The sequence below is a fragment of the Rhinopithecus bieti genome, unplaced genomic scaffold (genome assembly GCF_001698545.2).
Source record: "Rhinopithecus bieti isolate Rb0 unplaced genomic scaffold, ASM169854v2 scaffold_21117, whole genome shotgun sequence".
NCBI classification, from domain to species: domain Eukaryota; kingdom Metazoa; phylum Chordata; class Mammalia; order Primates; family Cercopithecidae; genus Rhinopithecus; species Rhinopithecus bieti.
In genome coordinates this window covers 1144101-1161113 of record NW_016810185.1, presented here as the reverse complement: position 1 = coordinate 1161113, position 17013 = coordinate 1144101, and the positions used below count along the sequence as shown (strand labels likewise).

The window sequence follows — 17013 nt, the reverse complement described above, 5'->3', positions numbered from 1 at the left end:
CCCGGCTAATTTTTTGTATTTTTTAGTATAGACGGGGTTTCATCGTGTTAGCCAGGATGGTCTCAATCTCCTGACCTCGTGATCCGCCTGTCTCGGCCTCCCAAAGTGCTGGGATTACAGGCTTGAGCCACCACGCCCGGCCGTTGTTGCAATTTTAAACACTGTATTTGACCAAACAGCAATTCATGAATCATCTGCCTTCCTTTTCCATTCAACATTATTTCTTGAAGATCTTTCCATGTCCATTCACAGAACTACTTCATTATTTTTATATTACATTATATTTAATTTATTTTTTTTTAGACAGAGTCTCCCTCTGTCACCTGGGCTGGAGTGCAGTGACGTGATCTCAGCTCACTGCAACCTCCGCCTCCTGGGCTCAAGCGATTATCGTGTCTCAGCCTCCTGAGTAGCTGGGATTAGAGGCACCTGCCACCATGCCCGGCGAATTTTGTATTTTTAGTAGAGGTGGGGTTTCACCTTGTTGGCCAGGCTGGTCTCAAACTCCTGAGCTCAAATGATCCACCTGCCTCGGTCTCTCAAAGTGCTGGGATTATAGACATGAGCCGCTACGGCCGGCCCTACTTCATTATTTTTAAAGATTGTTTTAAAGAACGGTTTACTGAGATATCTCTAACCTACTATCAGATTCAGTCTGTCCTAAGAATGCCATCCAGTGAATTTTAGTAAATTTACAGAGATGTGCAACCATCACCATAATCCAGGTTTAGGATATTTCCATCACTCCAAAGGGAACCCTGGTGCCTGTTTGTAGTCAATCCCTTTTCCCACCCTCAACTCCAGGCAACTGCTCATATGCTTTCTGTCTGTATAGATTTGTCTTTTCTGGACATTTTATGTAAATGGAATCATACTATATGTGGTCTTCTGATCAGCGGCTTCCACTTTGCACGTTTTACTTTTATTTTATTTATTTATTTTTTGAGACAGAGTCTTGCTCTGTTGCCCAGGCAGGAGTGCAATGGCACGATCTCCTCTCACTGCAACTTCCACCTCTCTGGTTCAGGTGATTTTCCTGCTTCAGTCTCCCGAGTAGCTGGGATTGCAGGAGTGCACCACCACGCCTGGCTAATTTTTGTATTTTTAGTAGAGATGGGGTTTCACCATGTAGGCCAGGCTACTCTCAAACTCCTGACCTCGCGTGATCCACCCACCTCGGCTTCCCAAAGTGCTGGGATTACAGGTGTGAGCCACCACGCCCGGCCGTACTTTCCACGTTTCAAACATCATTTTCAAACCACTGCATTCACAGTATTCCACAGTGTGGCTGCACCTTCAAAGTGTTTCTAACCATTTCCCCACTGATGAATATTTAGGTTGTTTCTGAGCTTTGACTTTTATTAAAAAATGCTGTGATGAATATCCTGTACACATTTATCCACCTAGATGTGTATTTCTATAGGATAGATTTGTAGTAGTATAATTCTTGGATCAGAGAGAGTGTGCATTAAAGTATATATCACAAAATTGCCTTCTTGAAAGATCGTTCCTCATTCCTCTCCTACTGGCAGTGGATGATAATATCTTCTAATCTGGTGAATTCTGATCCCCAAACTACACAACACAAAAGCTTGCAGTTCACTCCCTGCGGTGGTTCCTTGAAGTGACCCAGGCTGTCCTTTTGTTCTTCTGATCACTGTTTCTTTATTTTTTCCTTCATTTTAATGATTAAAAACACTTTTATTATGAATAGCATACATACCACAGGTTACAGAAAACTAACATTTATAGCTTAAAAAATAATAATATAATGGCTCTTAAGCATCTATCATGTAGGATAGGAGAGAGGGCATTATCAGTGGTCTCTAAAGCCCCCATGTGTTCCTCCCTTTCCCGACCCTTTAATAAATATCACCTGAACCTTTGTGGGAACGATTCCTGTTCTTTAGAGTTTGCACATAAGTTTGTGCAGAGAATTTGTACTGAGTCGGCATAGATAAGATAGAACTGTATTTCCCTAAATTATCTTCCTTTCACATTTCCAGGTCAGTGAGGGGCCCGAAGGAACCTTGTATGTGAGATCTGGAAGGTGGAAGTGGAGCAGCAGCTACATTCTGTTTCAGCTCAGGAAGGTCAGTGCAAGGTACCAGATACCACCATAGAAGTCACTTATCTGCCGGCTTCTGTAGGTGTGGGGCCTGATTTGGCCTGTAGCCCCTCAGGTGTGGGTTTACCTGCCTGGTGCAGGTGCCAGCTTCTCCATAGGCCATTCACATACTGAACTTCGATCAACGCAGGTGTCAGCCTATCCTGGTAGGTTCCAACTCCTCCTCGCTATTCCCCACTTTACATCTATCTTTCCTTCCAGGCTGTCCATCCTACCAGCTTCAGATCCCAGCCAAGAAACAAAGCCAACGGCCTGACACTAATGGTTTAGCCAGCTCCCACAGTTGCCTAGGGTCAAATGCCTGTCACAAATTCCTCCTCCCAGTGGTTTTGCTTCTCTGGTTGGCCCCTGCCTGATACGTGTCCTCTGTAGAGGGGTTAGTTGTGCCTTTCTCTGAATTTTGTGTTGGGCTCTGATTGCGTCTTTATTTATTTATTTATGAGATGGAGTTTCACTCTTGTTGCCCATGCTGGAGTGCAATGGCGTGATCTCGGCTCACTGCAACCTTCGCCTCCCAGGTTCAAGTGATTCTCCTGCCTCAGCCTCCCATGTAGCTGGGATTACAGGTGCCTGCCACCACACCTAGCTAATTTTTGTGTTTTTAGTTAGAGACTGAGTTTCACCAAGTTGGCCAGGTTGGTCTTGAACTCCTGACCTCAGGTGATTCGCTCTCCTCAGCTTCCCAAAGTGCTGGGATTACAGGCGTGACCAACTGTGCCCAGCCATGACTGTGTCTTTAACTGTCCTGCCTGCCAGCCGAGAATAGGAAAACCTAGCCTGAGACTGCTCCCACATCTGTGCCCCTGAGCCTCCGCTGGGGCACCCCTATCAGGATGACAGAGACTCCAGCAACCCCAGCTCAAGGCACAGATGAGTGCAGGTGCAGAAAATGTAGACTGATCTTACCCATGTGAGTGAAATGGTCTGAAAAGGTCATATCTACATGTAATTTTCCATCTGTCTGTCAGGTGCTCGCACCGAAAAGCAAAATATCGGTTAAAAAACGAACTGACTAGGAATCTTATTTCAGCTCTACTACTGTCTAGCCATGAGATTTCGGCCAGGTTGCTTTGGTAAAGCTTCAGTTTCCTCATTTACGTATGGAAATGCAGATCTTCAGGCCTCTTTGACTCTGCTATGCATGGTAGTGTGGTTCTCCCTGTGGGTCTGCATGTTGAGTTTGAACAGGACATGCAGACTGGGGTGCTTTTTAGACTGGGGGCTGCCCAATGAACAACGGGAGTCCATCCTGCAGAGACTGGGGATTGTGGTGGAGAGAGACACCATGAACTCAGAGAGATAGATAAAAATAGACAATGGTGTTAAAGTGAGTAGAGGAAGCAAGAATGGCCAGTTCAGACCGAGCAGGCAGATCAGGCAGAAAGGTGCTGGACCCTGAGACCTTGGGACTCAGGCTCAGAAACATTAGAGGGAAGAAAGAAGTCAACAACTCAAAAGCAAGCTCCAGATTTGCCTGTCCTAGGGATGGTGTGGTTGGTAAATTATTTGTGCCAAGACTGTTCTTATGAGAGAGAGTCTGAAAGAGAGAGAGAGAGAGAGAGAGAGAGAGACAGACAGAGAGAGACAGACGGAGAGAGATTGGAGATAGAGATGAATAACAGAGTTCACGTAAGCATAATTTAATCTCTGCCTCATTTTCCTAGGCTGAGGGTATCCTTTTATTATCCTTGGAGAACCATGTTTCTTCCAGTCCTTGTTAGAGGAAAGAGCAGAGTCCTGAAACCAGAGGCATAATTTGGCCTCCTCCCTCTGGCAGTCGTCTCGGGGAGCCACCTGGTCCATCAGCCTTGTCCAGGCAGAGCACCATTGGTTCCTCTGGCAAGTCAGGTCCTTGGTAAACACACGTTCCCCTGCATTTCCTGCTACTGAATCAGAAGCTGTTCCGAAGACTCAGCCAGAGCAGTTGAGTCATGCTTGGTCCTGAGTTTAGCAAGTGCCCAGCATAGAATGAGCAGGAAAGAAGGGATTGTTGTGCTGAATGCAGTAGGAAAGGCACTTTTGTGGCTTTTGAGTGGAAGTTCTCTGCCCCCAAGCCTTCCCACTCAGAGGTGTGCTCCTGCCTCCCTGTTTTCTCCTAGATTTAGTTGTTAACCTGAAGGGGGTTGTTTGGGAACTGAGGTCGTTTAGTTCCTCTTGCCTCCTTCCTTCCTTCTCAGGCTGCTCAGACCCAGAGGCCCTCTAGACAAAGACCCTGCAGAGACAAGCCCTAGGAATGCGAGCTCCCCCAGGGCAAGGCACTGTCTGTCTTGATCTCTGCTGTATTCCCACTCTCTGAACAGTCAGCACTCCATGCTGTTGGAGGCATGATTCGAATCTTTTGTTTTCTCCTAATGACGGATTATAAACCACTTCCCCATTCTGCAATCGGGCTGTCCTGTCAAACCTGGAATGATGGGTGTGTGCTTGGGTGGGAGAGAGGGGAGAGGGTAGGGCACTCACAGTGGGTGCTGCTGGCTGAGCTGGGAGAGCTCTCTGCCTTCCTACTATGTGATCAGGGGGATTTGGTGAACTTACTCAACCCTCTGCACCTTCTAATTCTAAGTCTCACCCCTGACACTCCTGCCTACTGACTAACCCAAGGCCATGAGAGGCCCTAGAGCATCCCAGAACACATTTCTTTCCATGATGTGTGGTCTACAGCAGGAAGCTTGGGTTGGGGGCACGGGGATGGCAAGGCTGGGCTCCATCTCTATTCCATCCTTCTCTCTACGACACAACAAACGACAAAGAGATTTACTTCTTGTAAAGACTCTCACTCAAGACCTCTTCTCACCCTTGCCCCACTGCTCTGTAGCAATTTGGAAGCAGTAATATAAACACCCAAGTAAAAATAGTTTATTAAAACAAAAGATATTAATGGAATCATTTAACAAAAAATATAGCCAAGTGGTTCCAGCCTCGGTTCCAGCCTTGGATTAATCAGCCTTGGTGCTTAAAATACCTTTTAGGGCTTAGTTTTTTTTTTTTTAATTGATATAAAAATATACATAACAAAATTGATCATTTTAACCATTTTAAGTGTCAATTTAGTGGCATTAAGACACATTGCTGTACAACTATCACTACTGTTTATCTTCAGAACTTTTTCAACATCCCAAACATAAACCCTGTGCCCATTAAACCATCACTCCCCATGCTCCCCTCCCCTCAGTCCCTGATAATCACTGTTCTCCTTTCTGTCTCTATGAATTTGTTCACTCTCAGTGCCTCATGTAAGTGGAATCATAGCTGTTTATGTCTGGCTTATTTCACTTAGCATAACATTTTCAAGGTTCGTTCATGTTGTAACATGTATGAGTACTTCATTCCTCTTTCAGGCTGAAGGATACTTTGTTATGTACATATCACATTTTGTTCAGCCATTCATTCATTCATTCATGAACATTTGGGTTGTTTTTGCCCTTTGGGTCTTGCGAATAAGCTAATAAGCTGCTATGAACATTGGTGGACAAATGTGGGTTCAAGTCCCTGCTTTCACTTCTTGTGGGTCAATTCCTAGAAGTGGAATTGCGGGATCATGTGATAATTCCAAGTCCGTTGTTTAGAGGAAAGCTGCCATACTGTCTTCCGCAGTGGCCACACCATTTTACATTCCCGCCCTCAATGCTCAAGAGTCCCAGTTTCTCCTCTACATCTTCATGGACTGAGATGGAGTTCACTCTGTCACTCAGGCTAGAGTGCACGGGCACGATCTCAGCTCACTGCAACCTCTGCCTCCCAGGTTCAAGTGATTCTCCCACCTCAGCCTCCCAAGTAGCTGTGATTACAGGCACTTGTCACCATTCCTGGCTAATTTTTTTATTTTTGTATTTTTAGTAGAGACAGGGTTTCACCGTGTTGGCCAGGCTGGCCTCGAACCCCTGACCTCAAGTGATCTGCCCAACTCAGCCTCCCAAATTGCTGGGATTACAGGCCTGAGCCACAGCGCCCAGCCTGATTTTCTTTCTTCTGATACTAGCCATCCTAATGAGTAAGCAGAGCTGTCTCACTGGAGTGTAGATTTTCACTTCTTAGAATACAGAGTGCCTTGGACTCAGGGGCGGGATGGACAGAGCTCCAGCAAGTGACGTAGTAATTATGGCAAGAGGTGAGGCACCAGGGCAGGCTTTCTAAACCATGCAAGAGAAACTAGTAAGAACGTGGCCTCCTCTGCTTCCTGGGACCACAATGGGGGCTGCACTGGCACTGAGACCAAGAAGAACCAGTGAACATGAGGCTTGGATTGTGACTGTGAAGAGAAGGGAGGAACCCCACGGGGCTGCACTTAGGCAGGACGTCTTAGAGAGTAGTGGAAGTGTGCCCTGAAGAAGAGCCAACAAAGGAAGGCCTGCTGTCTTTGGGCAGGGAGTCCTTGCTGATCAAGCCATGTGTGGCTAGAATCTTGAGGAGTCCATGGCGAAACTTCTGACCAATGAAGGCGTAGATGAGGGGGTTGAGGCAGCTGTGAAAGATGCCCAGAATCTCGGTGGCATCCAGAGCCTGGTCGATGTCGCTGCGGCGCTGACAGGTCTCGCTGATCAACCGGGTCCTCATGAGGGTGTCTGCCAGCAGGACCAGGTGGTAGGGCAGCCAGCAGAGCAGGAAGATGAGGACGACAGCAAAGATGACCCGCATGGCCCGGTGCTTCTGCCCCATGTGGGCCTTAAACAGCGTGTGGAGGGTGAATCCATAGCAGAACAGCATGATCAGCAGCGGGAAGATGAAGCCAAAGGTCTGGGGCAGGATCCGCAACACCATCCGCCATTTTGCTGTATTGTTGCCCATGTCCTCATAGCAGACTGGGCTAATATAGGTCGGGTAGACAGTCCTTCGGAAAAGTAAGACGGGCAGGGCCAGGAGCAAGGACAGACCCCAGATACTGAGACATATGAACTTGACCAAGTAGCGCTTCTGGGTCAGTGTGCGTGTGGCATGGACAATGGCCAGGTAACGGTCCACACTGATGCAGGCCAGTAGCAGGATGCCACTATAGAAGTTGACTTCCTTCAGGAGTGAGACCACCTTGCACAGGAATGTGCCAAAAATCCAGCCATTCACCTTGGAGGCTGCCCAGACGGGCAAGGTCAGGGCAAAGAGTAGGTCGGCCATGGCCAGGTTCAGCAGGTAGACATCAGTGACGGAGCGGCCGACCCTGCTGTGTAAGATGACCAGCATCACGAGGGAGTTTCCCAGCAAGCTCAGCAGGAATACCAGGGCATAGATAATGACCACAAAATACTTGTTGATTTCCAGGGATTCTGGTCGACATGGGGCAACATCTGGTAGAGAAGGGGGCAGGTCACTACTGTAACTGTAATTACTAAAATCTTCACTTTCCCAGAGATCTTCAAAGTTGACAGTCTGCATGTTAATATCTTCTGTTTTTGAGGTAAACTTAANCTGCATCCATGTCCCTACAAAGGACATGAACTCATCCTTTTTTATGGCTGCATAGTATTCCATGGTGTATATGTGCCACATTTTCTTAATCCAGTCTGTCATTGATGGACATTTGGGTTGGTTCCAAGTCTTTGCTATTGTGAATAGTGCCACAGTAAACATACGTGAGCATGTGTCTTTATAGCAGACATGGCACAGGTATACATATGTAACAAACCTGCACGTTGTACACATGTACCCTAGAACTTAAAGTGTAATAAAAATAAATAAAATTAAAAAATTATAAAATATATAACCCCCCCCCCAAAAAAAAAGAAAGTTCTCTTTGGATAATCCCCACAGAACGCTCAATACTGCCTGGATCCTGCAGTGGTGAGCATCTTTGGCTATCAAGGCTGGGTTTCATGTTCAGAAATGTGAGATGCCACTCAGTTCTTTTTGTTTGTTTGTTTGTTTTAGAGATGGGGTCTTGTTATGTTGCTCAGGATGGTCTTAAACTCCTGACCTCAAGTAATTCTGCTGCCTCTGTCTCCCAAAGTGCTGGGAATAAAGGCATGAGCCACTGCATTCAGTCCCGTTCAGTTTTTAATCAAGGGATTAAGCAGGCACTCCAAATGGGCTGTAACCTCAGAAAAGATCATGGTTTGACTATAAAACTGAGGCATGAATCCCTTTGTTCAATTTTCTAAAAGTTATTTTAAAAGATGTACTCTGGAAAATGGTTTGAACAATTGTGGCATAGAGTTTTGGAAGGTTCTTGAGCTAGCAGAATCTTCAGTTAATTAGTAAGGTCCAGCGTTTCTCCTTTGGGTAGAAGGAGGCCTGCTTTGGGAATGTGTGTGTAGTTTGGAAAAGTATATTAAAAATAATAAGCAAGCGGGCTGCCTGATTCTCCCTGTGGGTGGAAACGTAACAGGTTATTCAGGGAGCTCTGGGCAGCCGTGGCCACCATGCAGGATGAGCAGACACAGCCAGTCTGCTCCCCAATAAGAGAGAGGGACAGCAGGAAGCAGAGAAGACAGGGGTTGCACTACCCTTGCTTGGTGGCTCTCCAGCCCTGTTGGGGACCCTTCCTGTCCTGCATGTGTTTGTCTCCATCCAGCCCTGACTCCCCTGTTCTTCTCAGATTTAGTCTAACTCCCCAGGCTCTGCCCTTGCCACAAGGACAGCACAGATCCTGCTTTGGTGAAGCCTGGGTGTAGAGGGTGGGCTGCAGCTATTCAAAAATACGATCCCGACTGTGCGTGGTGGCTCACACCTGCAATCCCAGCACTTTGGGAAGCCAAGGTGGCAGGATCACTTGAGGTCAGGAGTTCGAGACCAGCCTGGTTAACATGGTAAAACCCTGTCTCCACTAAAATTACAAAAATTAGCCAGGTATGGTGACGCGTGCCTGTAATCCCAACTACTTGGGAGGCTGAGGCACAAGAATCACTTGAACCCAGGAGGTGGAGGTTGCAGTGAGCCGAAATCACATCACTGCACTCCAGCCTGGGCAACAGAGTGAGACTCTGTCTCAAAAAAAAAAAAAAAAAAAAAGAAAATCCTAGTTTCTCAAAGAAGAAGTCAACTAAAGCAATCCAGCTCCCTAATTAGCTTCTTTTTGAACCACAAAACAGATCACCCTCCAGCCATTGCCTTAGAGTAAGGGATGACCATCCTACCACCAACCATGTCCAAGTCCATAACCTACCTCCAAATGGAACCCAGTGTCAGAGAAAAACCAGGAAGTTAAAGGTCCCAGGACCCACTTCACACTCACCAGGCTGGGCACACTCAGAAAAAGACGCCCAAGAACAATGTGGGTGAGGAAGTGGAAAGGTCAGAACTCTCCCACATTGCAGGTGGGAATGTAAGATGGTGCAGCTGCTTTGGAAAACAGTTTAGCAGTTGCTCAAAAAAGTTAAACATAGAGTTACCACATGAACCAGCAAACCTCATCCTAGGTATATACCCAAGAGAACTGAAAGCTAATGTTCATAGCAGCATTCATCATTAAGCTCAAAAAGTGGAAACAAACCAAATATCCATCAACTGATGAACGGACAGACAAATTGAAGAAAAATCATGAGCAACTGGAAGACATTTTGGTCAATGACACATCACAAATACCACAGTGGTCCCATAAGATTATAATATTGTATTTTTAGTGTTCTTTTCCTATGTTTAGATATACAAATACTTACCATTATGTTATAATTACCTACAGTATTTAGCACAGTAACATGCTGTATAGGTTTGTAGCCTAGGAGCAGTAGGCTTTACCATATAGCCCGTGTGTGTTGTAGGCTATAACATCATATACTCTACGATGTTCACATGACATAGTTCTCAGAATGCATCCGCATTGTTAAGCAACCTATGACTGTATTATATACAATGGAATATTATTCAGCCATGAGAAGGAATGAGGTACTGATACACAATACAACATGGATGAACCTTGAAAATGTTAGTCTAGGTGAAAAAAGGCAGACACAAAAGTTTTCCTGTTGTGTGATTCCGTATATGTGAAATGACCAAAATAGGCAAATGGGTAGAATTGGTAGAGACAGAAAGTAGATTGGTGGTTTCCATGGGCAAGGGGAGTTGGGAGAGGAATGTTAATGACTACACAGTTTTTCTTTTGAGTGATAAAAGTGTTCTGGAATTAGTGGCAATGGTTGTAGAATATGCTAAAAACTTTAAATGGGTGACTTTTGTGGTATGTGACTTATGTCTCAATTAAAAAAAAAAAGATTAATCAAAGGGTGCACAGCCTTGCAAAGCAAATACAAATATTACAACAATAACAACAAAAGTCCTAGAGAGGATTTCTCTTTAGCAGAAAGGAAGTCTCTGTTGTTGTCAATCACATGTAGCAAAGAAGAAAGCTGAAGAAGATTAAGCAAAACTGGGAAAATAATGCCCTTTTTCCCCCAAGAGTGATGGAATTCTTAGCCATCACCTTTCTGACAAGTTTTTACTTTCTCTTTTGAGAGTTAGGGGCCAGATACATTGCCTTCCCAGCATACCAAGGCAACTGATAGAGAAGATTCAATCAGTTGATGAACCTAGAGAGACGTGGTGATGATGGTGAGGCCCTGCCTGGCCGGAAGGCTGGGCAGGTATTGAGAGGGCTGGTAATACAGCTTGCTGGACCAGTATAGTCAGCAAGACCTGAAAGAAGTCACCAACTCCACAGTCCCATGGTTGAGAGCAAGTTTGCTCAGAGGTCCAGGGTATGTCCAATGAAGTCATGAGGTCAAGGGTGGATCACTTCTGAGAGCAGATGATTACAGATGCTCTTAAGGGAACAAATGACCCAAGAGAAGACCCATCTTTGAGAGTAGGTGCAGGGCATATTGGGTGCAGAGAGCTTGTGCTCTTAGAGAGCAGGGCCTTGTATGTATGAGTATTGGCTATGAGAAGCCAGGACTGGGGCTGCTGCAGAAACTGTCGTGTCAGCACAGGCAGCAGTGGCAGAGCATGTTTCACAGGTAAATCCTCACTGTGGATAATCCAGTGCTCAGCTGTGCTGGGGGTGGGCTGGATGTATATGGGTGAGCTCACGCTCCCAGGCATTATGGGTCAACTGCAGGTTCCAGAGGGAGAGCATATAGTCAGGACAGAAGGTAGAGAATTCAGCAAGGAGAACCAGGTCAGGCCAATGACCTCCAGCTCCTAGGGTAGGGAGAGGGGTGTTTGTTGTTGGTATTGTTTTTTAGTTTACCAATCTCTACAGAGGATGATTTGGCAGACAGAGGGACAAACAAAAGGAAGGAGATGACACATCTGAGGTCTGCTTTGTGCCTCACAGGTACATGATCTCCATGGCTCATTACAAACAGATACAATTAGGTCCTGTTTCTAGAAGACTGAGGCACAAGCAGGTTCAGCTGACCTAAAAGGGAGGCTCAGTGACCAGCCTGCGATCACAGGGTGCAGAAGTGGTGAAACCACTGTTCCAGTGAGGTGTGAAGGGCTCCACCTATATTATTTGCAGTTTACAGCCCTTCTTCTTAAAAAAAGTGCACCTCATCTATTAGACATATTTGTAAGTTAAGTTCTTGAGATATAATTAAATCAACCTGTGTGTGGTCCACTCACATTCTTTGATGTTTTATGCATTGTTTTCTTTTGTCATTTCTTAGGCCCAGAATGAAAGAAACAGCTCTGGCAGGGATGATAAACCAAACACCCTTGAAATGGCTGGGTCCGGCTGGCCATCCAGTCATATTTTCCAAGATAAAAAGGGGGCTTTCTTGACTTAGGGAAAATGCCAGCCCCTTAGTGACTCATGGTAGTTTGGAAACTCCATAGATGATGGCATGAATTCTAATTTATTACATGAAAATGCTATAGAATGAGAGACATTTACAAGATCTCAAACATTTAAGGCAATCTTTTTAACAACAAAACGGTCATTTTTGTACAGTTTCAGTATTCTTTCTCTCTATAAATATAATCCACAAATATTTGGATTTAGTGTAGGGAAGTGGGAAGCGAACAGTGTTCGGCCCATCCTCAGACCCAGTCCTAGCCCAGGCCAGGAGGGCTGGTTGAGTCTTGGAAGGCCACTAGGCCAAGGGAAGAGCATGGGCATCAAGTGGTCCTGAGCGCTTGGAGAGGGTTGTGAGGGAGGAGGAACAGAAGTTCTCCCTTTGGGGACCCCATCCCCAAAGGAGAAAATGAAGAGGCCGAGGGGTGAGGGTGAGGGGCCCACCAAGGGTGGGGAGAGATGCTTGGGATAAATGTAGGCTGGATATCAAGGGAAACAAAGAACAGAGACATTCTAGCTGTTGGGAAGGGTGGGTGTTCCAAGACTTACCAGGATGCTGGCCTTTTCACCTGTAGGACACCTCCAGGAGGGCAGCTGCAACCTATGAAAGGGAGGTGGTGGTGAGAACACAGTGGAGGAAGTGAGTGGTGGATTAGATTGCTCAATGCAGTGCAGGGGTGGAGCTCCTGAGGGTGTGGGTGATTCTGATAACTTTGAATAATTAGTTCCCAGGTCAGCTCTCGGATCCATAGTCATTTCACGGACTCGTAGAGTTTATATTGGGAAGGGACCTGAGGGGTTTTCTAGCTAGTCTTTTCATTTTACAGATGGGGAAACAAGCCCAGACAAAGGAAATAGCTTGCCCAGGATTGCATGGATTTCTTTCATCTTTGCTGTATCTCAGAGCCCCTGGCTCCTTCAGCTGCCTTGTCTGAGTCTCCTGGCACTCCAGCTGCCTCAGGCTTCCTCATCGTACCATTGGCAGTACTATAGCTCTTGAATGTCTTTCACATGTCAAAGGGGAGCAGTGCATTAAAACGACAGAGATGGACTAAAGCTTCTGGTGAGTCTGGTGGTGTTCCTCCCTGGACCTGATGCCTCTACTTTTCGGCCCCACTCCTGCCTCTCTTCTTTCCCCTCACTCCCCAACCATCTGCTCTGACCACAAGTCCATCTCTGGGTATTGATATTCTTTCTTGGTTCATACACTTGGCATTGGGTCTGAGGACCCCAACTCTGTAGCAGCTACCACCCTTGGAGCCAAGACCCTCTAATTTGGAAAGAAAGCCTTTTGGTAAAAGTGAAGATTCCACCCAAGTCCAAATACATTTTTAAAAACAGTGTTGAGTGACCCTAATAATGTATTTTATCAATTTGCTATTGATTACAGATGAATGAATTAATCCAGGTAGAGCTATGAACACTAATTCTGCTCCCTCCCAAGTGCCCACCCCAGTGAACAACACCTCAATCCCCTCCATTACTCTTTACCCTATCTCTTGCTCCATGCATCCCAGGGCCCAGAGGGCACTCAATGCCTGTGGCAGACGCACTTAAACTGCCTACGTACCCCAAAGAAAGAATGTTTGAGTCTAACTGTTTAGCAAATGTTTCTTAGTCTTTGTCACCTCTCTTTCCCAAGCTGGGGAAGAATGCAATGCCACCTGGCCAGCTGACGCTAAAACCAGATAAAGGCTTATTACATATGGAGAGAGGCAGATGAGACCAGAGCTAGCTGAGCAATTCTGAGCTACTGACTTTTCCTATCTGAGTCTCAGTTTACTCATCTGTAAAATGGGGCCAATACGGACTCCAAATTATGGGGTTGTGGTGAGGATGAAATGAGGGATTGCTTGTAAATCATGTAAGACATACATAAAGTATGTATGTTAACCTTTATTGTTGTGATCATTATTACTGGAATAGTTTATTCACTGATAACATGCTGCCTCTCTCACTACATCCCCAATCAAGGGAAAGCAGTGGGCAGTGGGTCTGCTTTCAAGGCTGACTTTGATGACATCTAATTTGCTTTGCCCTGGATATTAATTGTCACATTAGCTGTAATGTTGAGTGTCTACCAGGTTCTAGCTTCTGGGCAAAGTGCTTTCTAGAATTTATATCAATTAATCCTCAGGACAACCTCATGAAGCAGGCACTTTCTGGATGAGGAAATGAAGACTCTGAGAGGTTAAGCAACTTACCTACACAGCTGAATTAGGCTTTCAGTTTAAAAAACCTCTAAAAATCTACTCTCAAATGCTATCTCGTGTTCACTGTAATAAGGAGCAGGATCCCAGCCTAAAGTTTCTGAGCCCCATTAGGTACCTCCTTGTGTCCCAGAAAGCCAGATACAAAGGATGTAGAGAGGGGAGCCCAGATTTGACATTTCCCAGTCAGCCTCCTTCACACTCCTTAGGTCAATTTCATTTCCACGGAGATCACTGCTGTTATATGTAGGGTGGAGTGAATTAAAAAACTGGCTTCTGGTGAGGTGGCTCATGCCTGTAATTCCAGCGCTTTGGGAGGCTGAGGCGGGTGGATCACTCAAGGCCAGGAGTTAGAGACCAGCCTGGCCAACATGGTGAAACCCCGCCTCCACTAAAAATGCAAAAATTAGCCAGGTGTGGTGGCACATGCCTGTAATCCTAGCTACTCCAGAGGCTGAGGCATAAGAATTGCTTGAAATCGGAAGGCAGAGGTTGAAGTGAGCCGAGATTGTGCCATTGCATTCCAGCCTGGGTGACAGAGCGAAACCCTGTCTCAAACAAAAACAAAATGAAAACCTGGCTTCTAATCCTGCTTGGAGAAGTCATTCTTTCTGGGCCTTGGTGTGTGCCTTTGGAAAATGGGAGCTTCTTTCAAGTCTATTCTGTCCAGCATGATAGCTGCTAGCCATGTGTAGCTATTTAAATTAAAATTAATAAAATAAAGGCCAGGCAAGGTGGCCCATGCCTGTAATCTCAGCACTTTGGGAGGCCGAGGTGGGCAAATCGCTTGAGCCCAGGAGTTTGAGACCATCCTGGGCAACATGGCGAAACCCTGTCTTTACAAAAAAAAAAAAAAAGTACAAAAAATTAGCTGAGTGTAGCAGCACGTGCCTGTAGCTGCAGCTACTTGGGAGGCTGAGGTGGGAGAATCGCCTGAGACCTGTAGGTTGAGCTTGCAATGAGCCAAGATCACACCACAGCACTCCAGCCTGGGCATTGGAGTGAGACCCTGTCTCAAAAAATAAAAAATAAAATAAAATAAAAATTGAGATCCTCAGTCACACTAGTCACATTTCAAGTGCTCCGTAGCCATGTGTGACTAGTGGCTACCATATTGGGCAGGGCAGATCTAGGACATTTCTATTATTGCAGAAAATTCTTTTGTGCAGCGCTATCTAGGTGAAGACTTAGTTGTCTTTAGCTCTAAGTTTCTACACTTCATCACCCTAGTTCTCAGGTCCTCAGAGGAGGCTGAAGTTTCTCGATCTCTTCCATTAGAAATATGTCCCCAGCATCTCAGACTGAACAAGTCACCTACCTGCTGTGATTGGAGTGGCCACCGATGTCTTCAGTGAGCCTCAAGGTTGGATGGTAGTCAGAGCTGTTAGACAGGAAAAAAAAAAAAAAAAAAAGAGACAGCTTTGACGATGAAACTTCTGACCTGGGTTGCAAGGGGGAAATCCAAGAGGCCCTCCTGGGGAGGTGTTCCCACAGAGGAACAATGAGGTCTGTCCTGGGACTTTGGCCCAGGAGAGGTGCCACTTAGTAATTCTGGGATGAGTGCTGGGGATTTTCACATCTTCCTGTCTGATGGCTTCTGGAGGAGCCTACCAGTCTGAAGGTGGAGATTTGCCTACCCACCTTCTGTCTCTAAATGTTTTGAACCTGCACTTCCTTTTTTAACAAGGAAGATGCGGGCATCCCAGCCCCCGCCAATGGACATGTCTGAACTCACACGCAGTTTCTTCCTTCTTTCCAGGGTCAGAGTGAGAAACGTCCCTCCTTCTGTTTCTGTTGAATCCCCGCACCTGACTGTGGGCCCCACTGCCTCTCTGGTCCTTGAGGATCCTCTTTCTCTGCCCTCTGTCCTGGCTCTTTTCCTTCCACCACACCTTACTTATGGCTTTATCATGCTCCCTCTGTCCTAGCACCCTTTGGCTACCACAGCTGCTCTTTCCACTTCCTTACCTCCCCTCCACTGCTCAACAAAGACACTGCAACTGGCTTCCTTCCTACTGCTCCACCGAAATAGCTTTCGCCAAGGTTCCCAACGAGCTCTGGGTTGCTAAACCCAGCAAATCTATTTTTTTTTTTAAACCAAACTGCTTCTTTTCCCCCCAAGATAAACAGATTGGAGGCAGCGTTCACATGCCTCTCCCACTTGGAAGGACAGAATAGTGTGTAGAGATTCACACTATAAATTTTTTTCTCCAAGAATGAATGCAGGAACTGAACAGGAAAACTGAAAGAATCCACAGAACTTTTGAAAGAAGTGGCAGCTGCAGCCTACTCTGTGAGACAGGCAAAAAACTCACCTCTAGGCAGAATAGCACTGCACCCAGGAAGGAGAAAACGGCTGCATATTCTCAGCTATCACCATTGCTTACAACACTCTGGCTAACCAGAAGTCCTGCGTCCGTCCACGTGATAACATCACTATAATTATAACCAGCATTTGAGAAAGTCAGCACGCTAAGCCTTTCGAATCTTGCAGAGTTTACATCACTCCCCTTCCACGTCTATCAGAGGTGGTGCTGGTATTCACTGCTGGGAGTCTTAAAGACAGGTCACATCACTGGATCCCTTGCAGACATTCCCCAGCACTAGCCCAGAGTCTGGTAGGCCCACTGGGGGGATAGACCCAGAAGAGCACTGTAGTCTGGCTCTCAGGAAGTCTCATTCCTAGAGAAAGGGGAAGAACATCACATCAAGGGAACACCCTGTGGGACAAAATAATCTGAACGGCCGGTCTTGAGTGCCAGATCTTTTCACTGGTGTGAAGTTTCCTATAGCAGAGACACAATTGCTGTGCTGTGCTGGGCAGAGTAGGGAAAGTTTGCACCTCTACCCAACAGGCAGGCAGCCTATGGTATTGTGAAGGGTCTTAGAGAAGGGATCCTTTTTCCCCCTGGTACGCCACTGCAGACAGAGCTGGGGCTTCTCCCAAAGGAATGCAGCATGGATACACCTACAGACAGCTTTCCTGAACAAATCAGGGTGATTGCATCCCCACA

The 17013-nt window shown here is 46.2% G+C and overlaps 1 protein-coding gene across 1 annotated transcript; it reads right to left on the bottom strand.

Annotated features, from left to right (window-relative positions):
• Positions 1-6025: 6025 nt before the first annotated feature.
• CXCR2 (C-X-C motif chemokine receptor 2) lies at positions 6026-16399 on the bottom strand. The gene is made up of 5 exons (XM_017891572.1): positions 16315-16399; positions 15318-15380; positions 12339-12390; positions 8027-8033; positions 6026-7528 (listed from the first exon to the last, which is right to left on the bottom strand). Exon 5 carries the CDS (start codon positions 7493-7495, stop codon positions 6428-6430), a length of 1068 nt encoding a protein of 355 aa, XP_017747061.1. The 5' UTR covers positions 7496-7528; positions 8027-8033; positions 12339-12390; positions 15318-15380; positions 16315-16399; the 3' UTR covers positions 6026-6427.
• Positions 16400-17013: the final 614 nt, after the last annotated feature.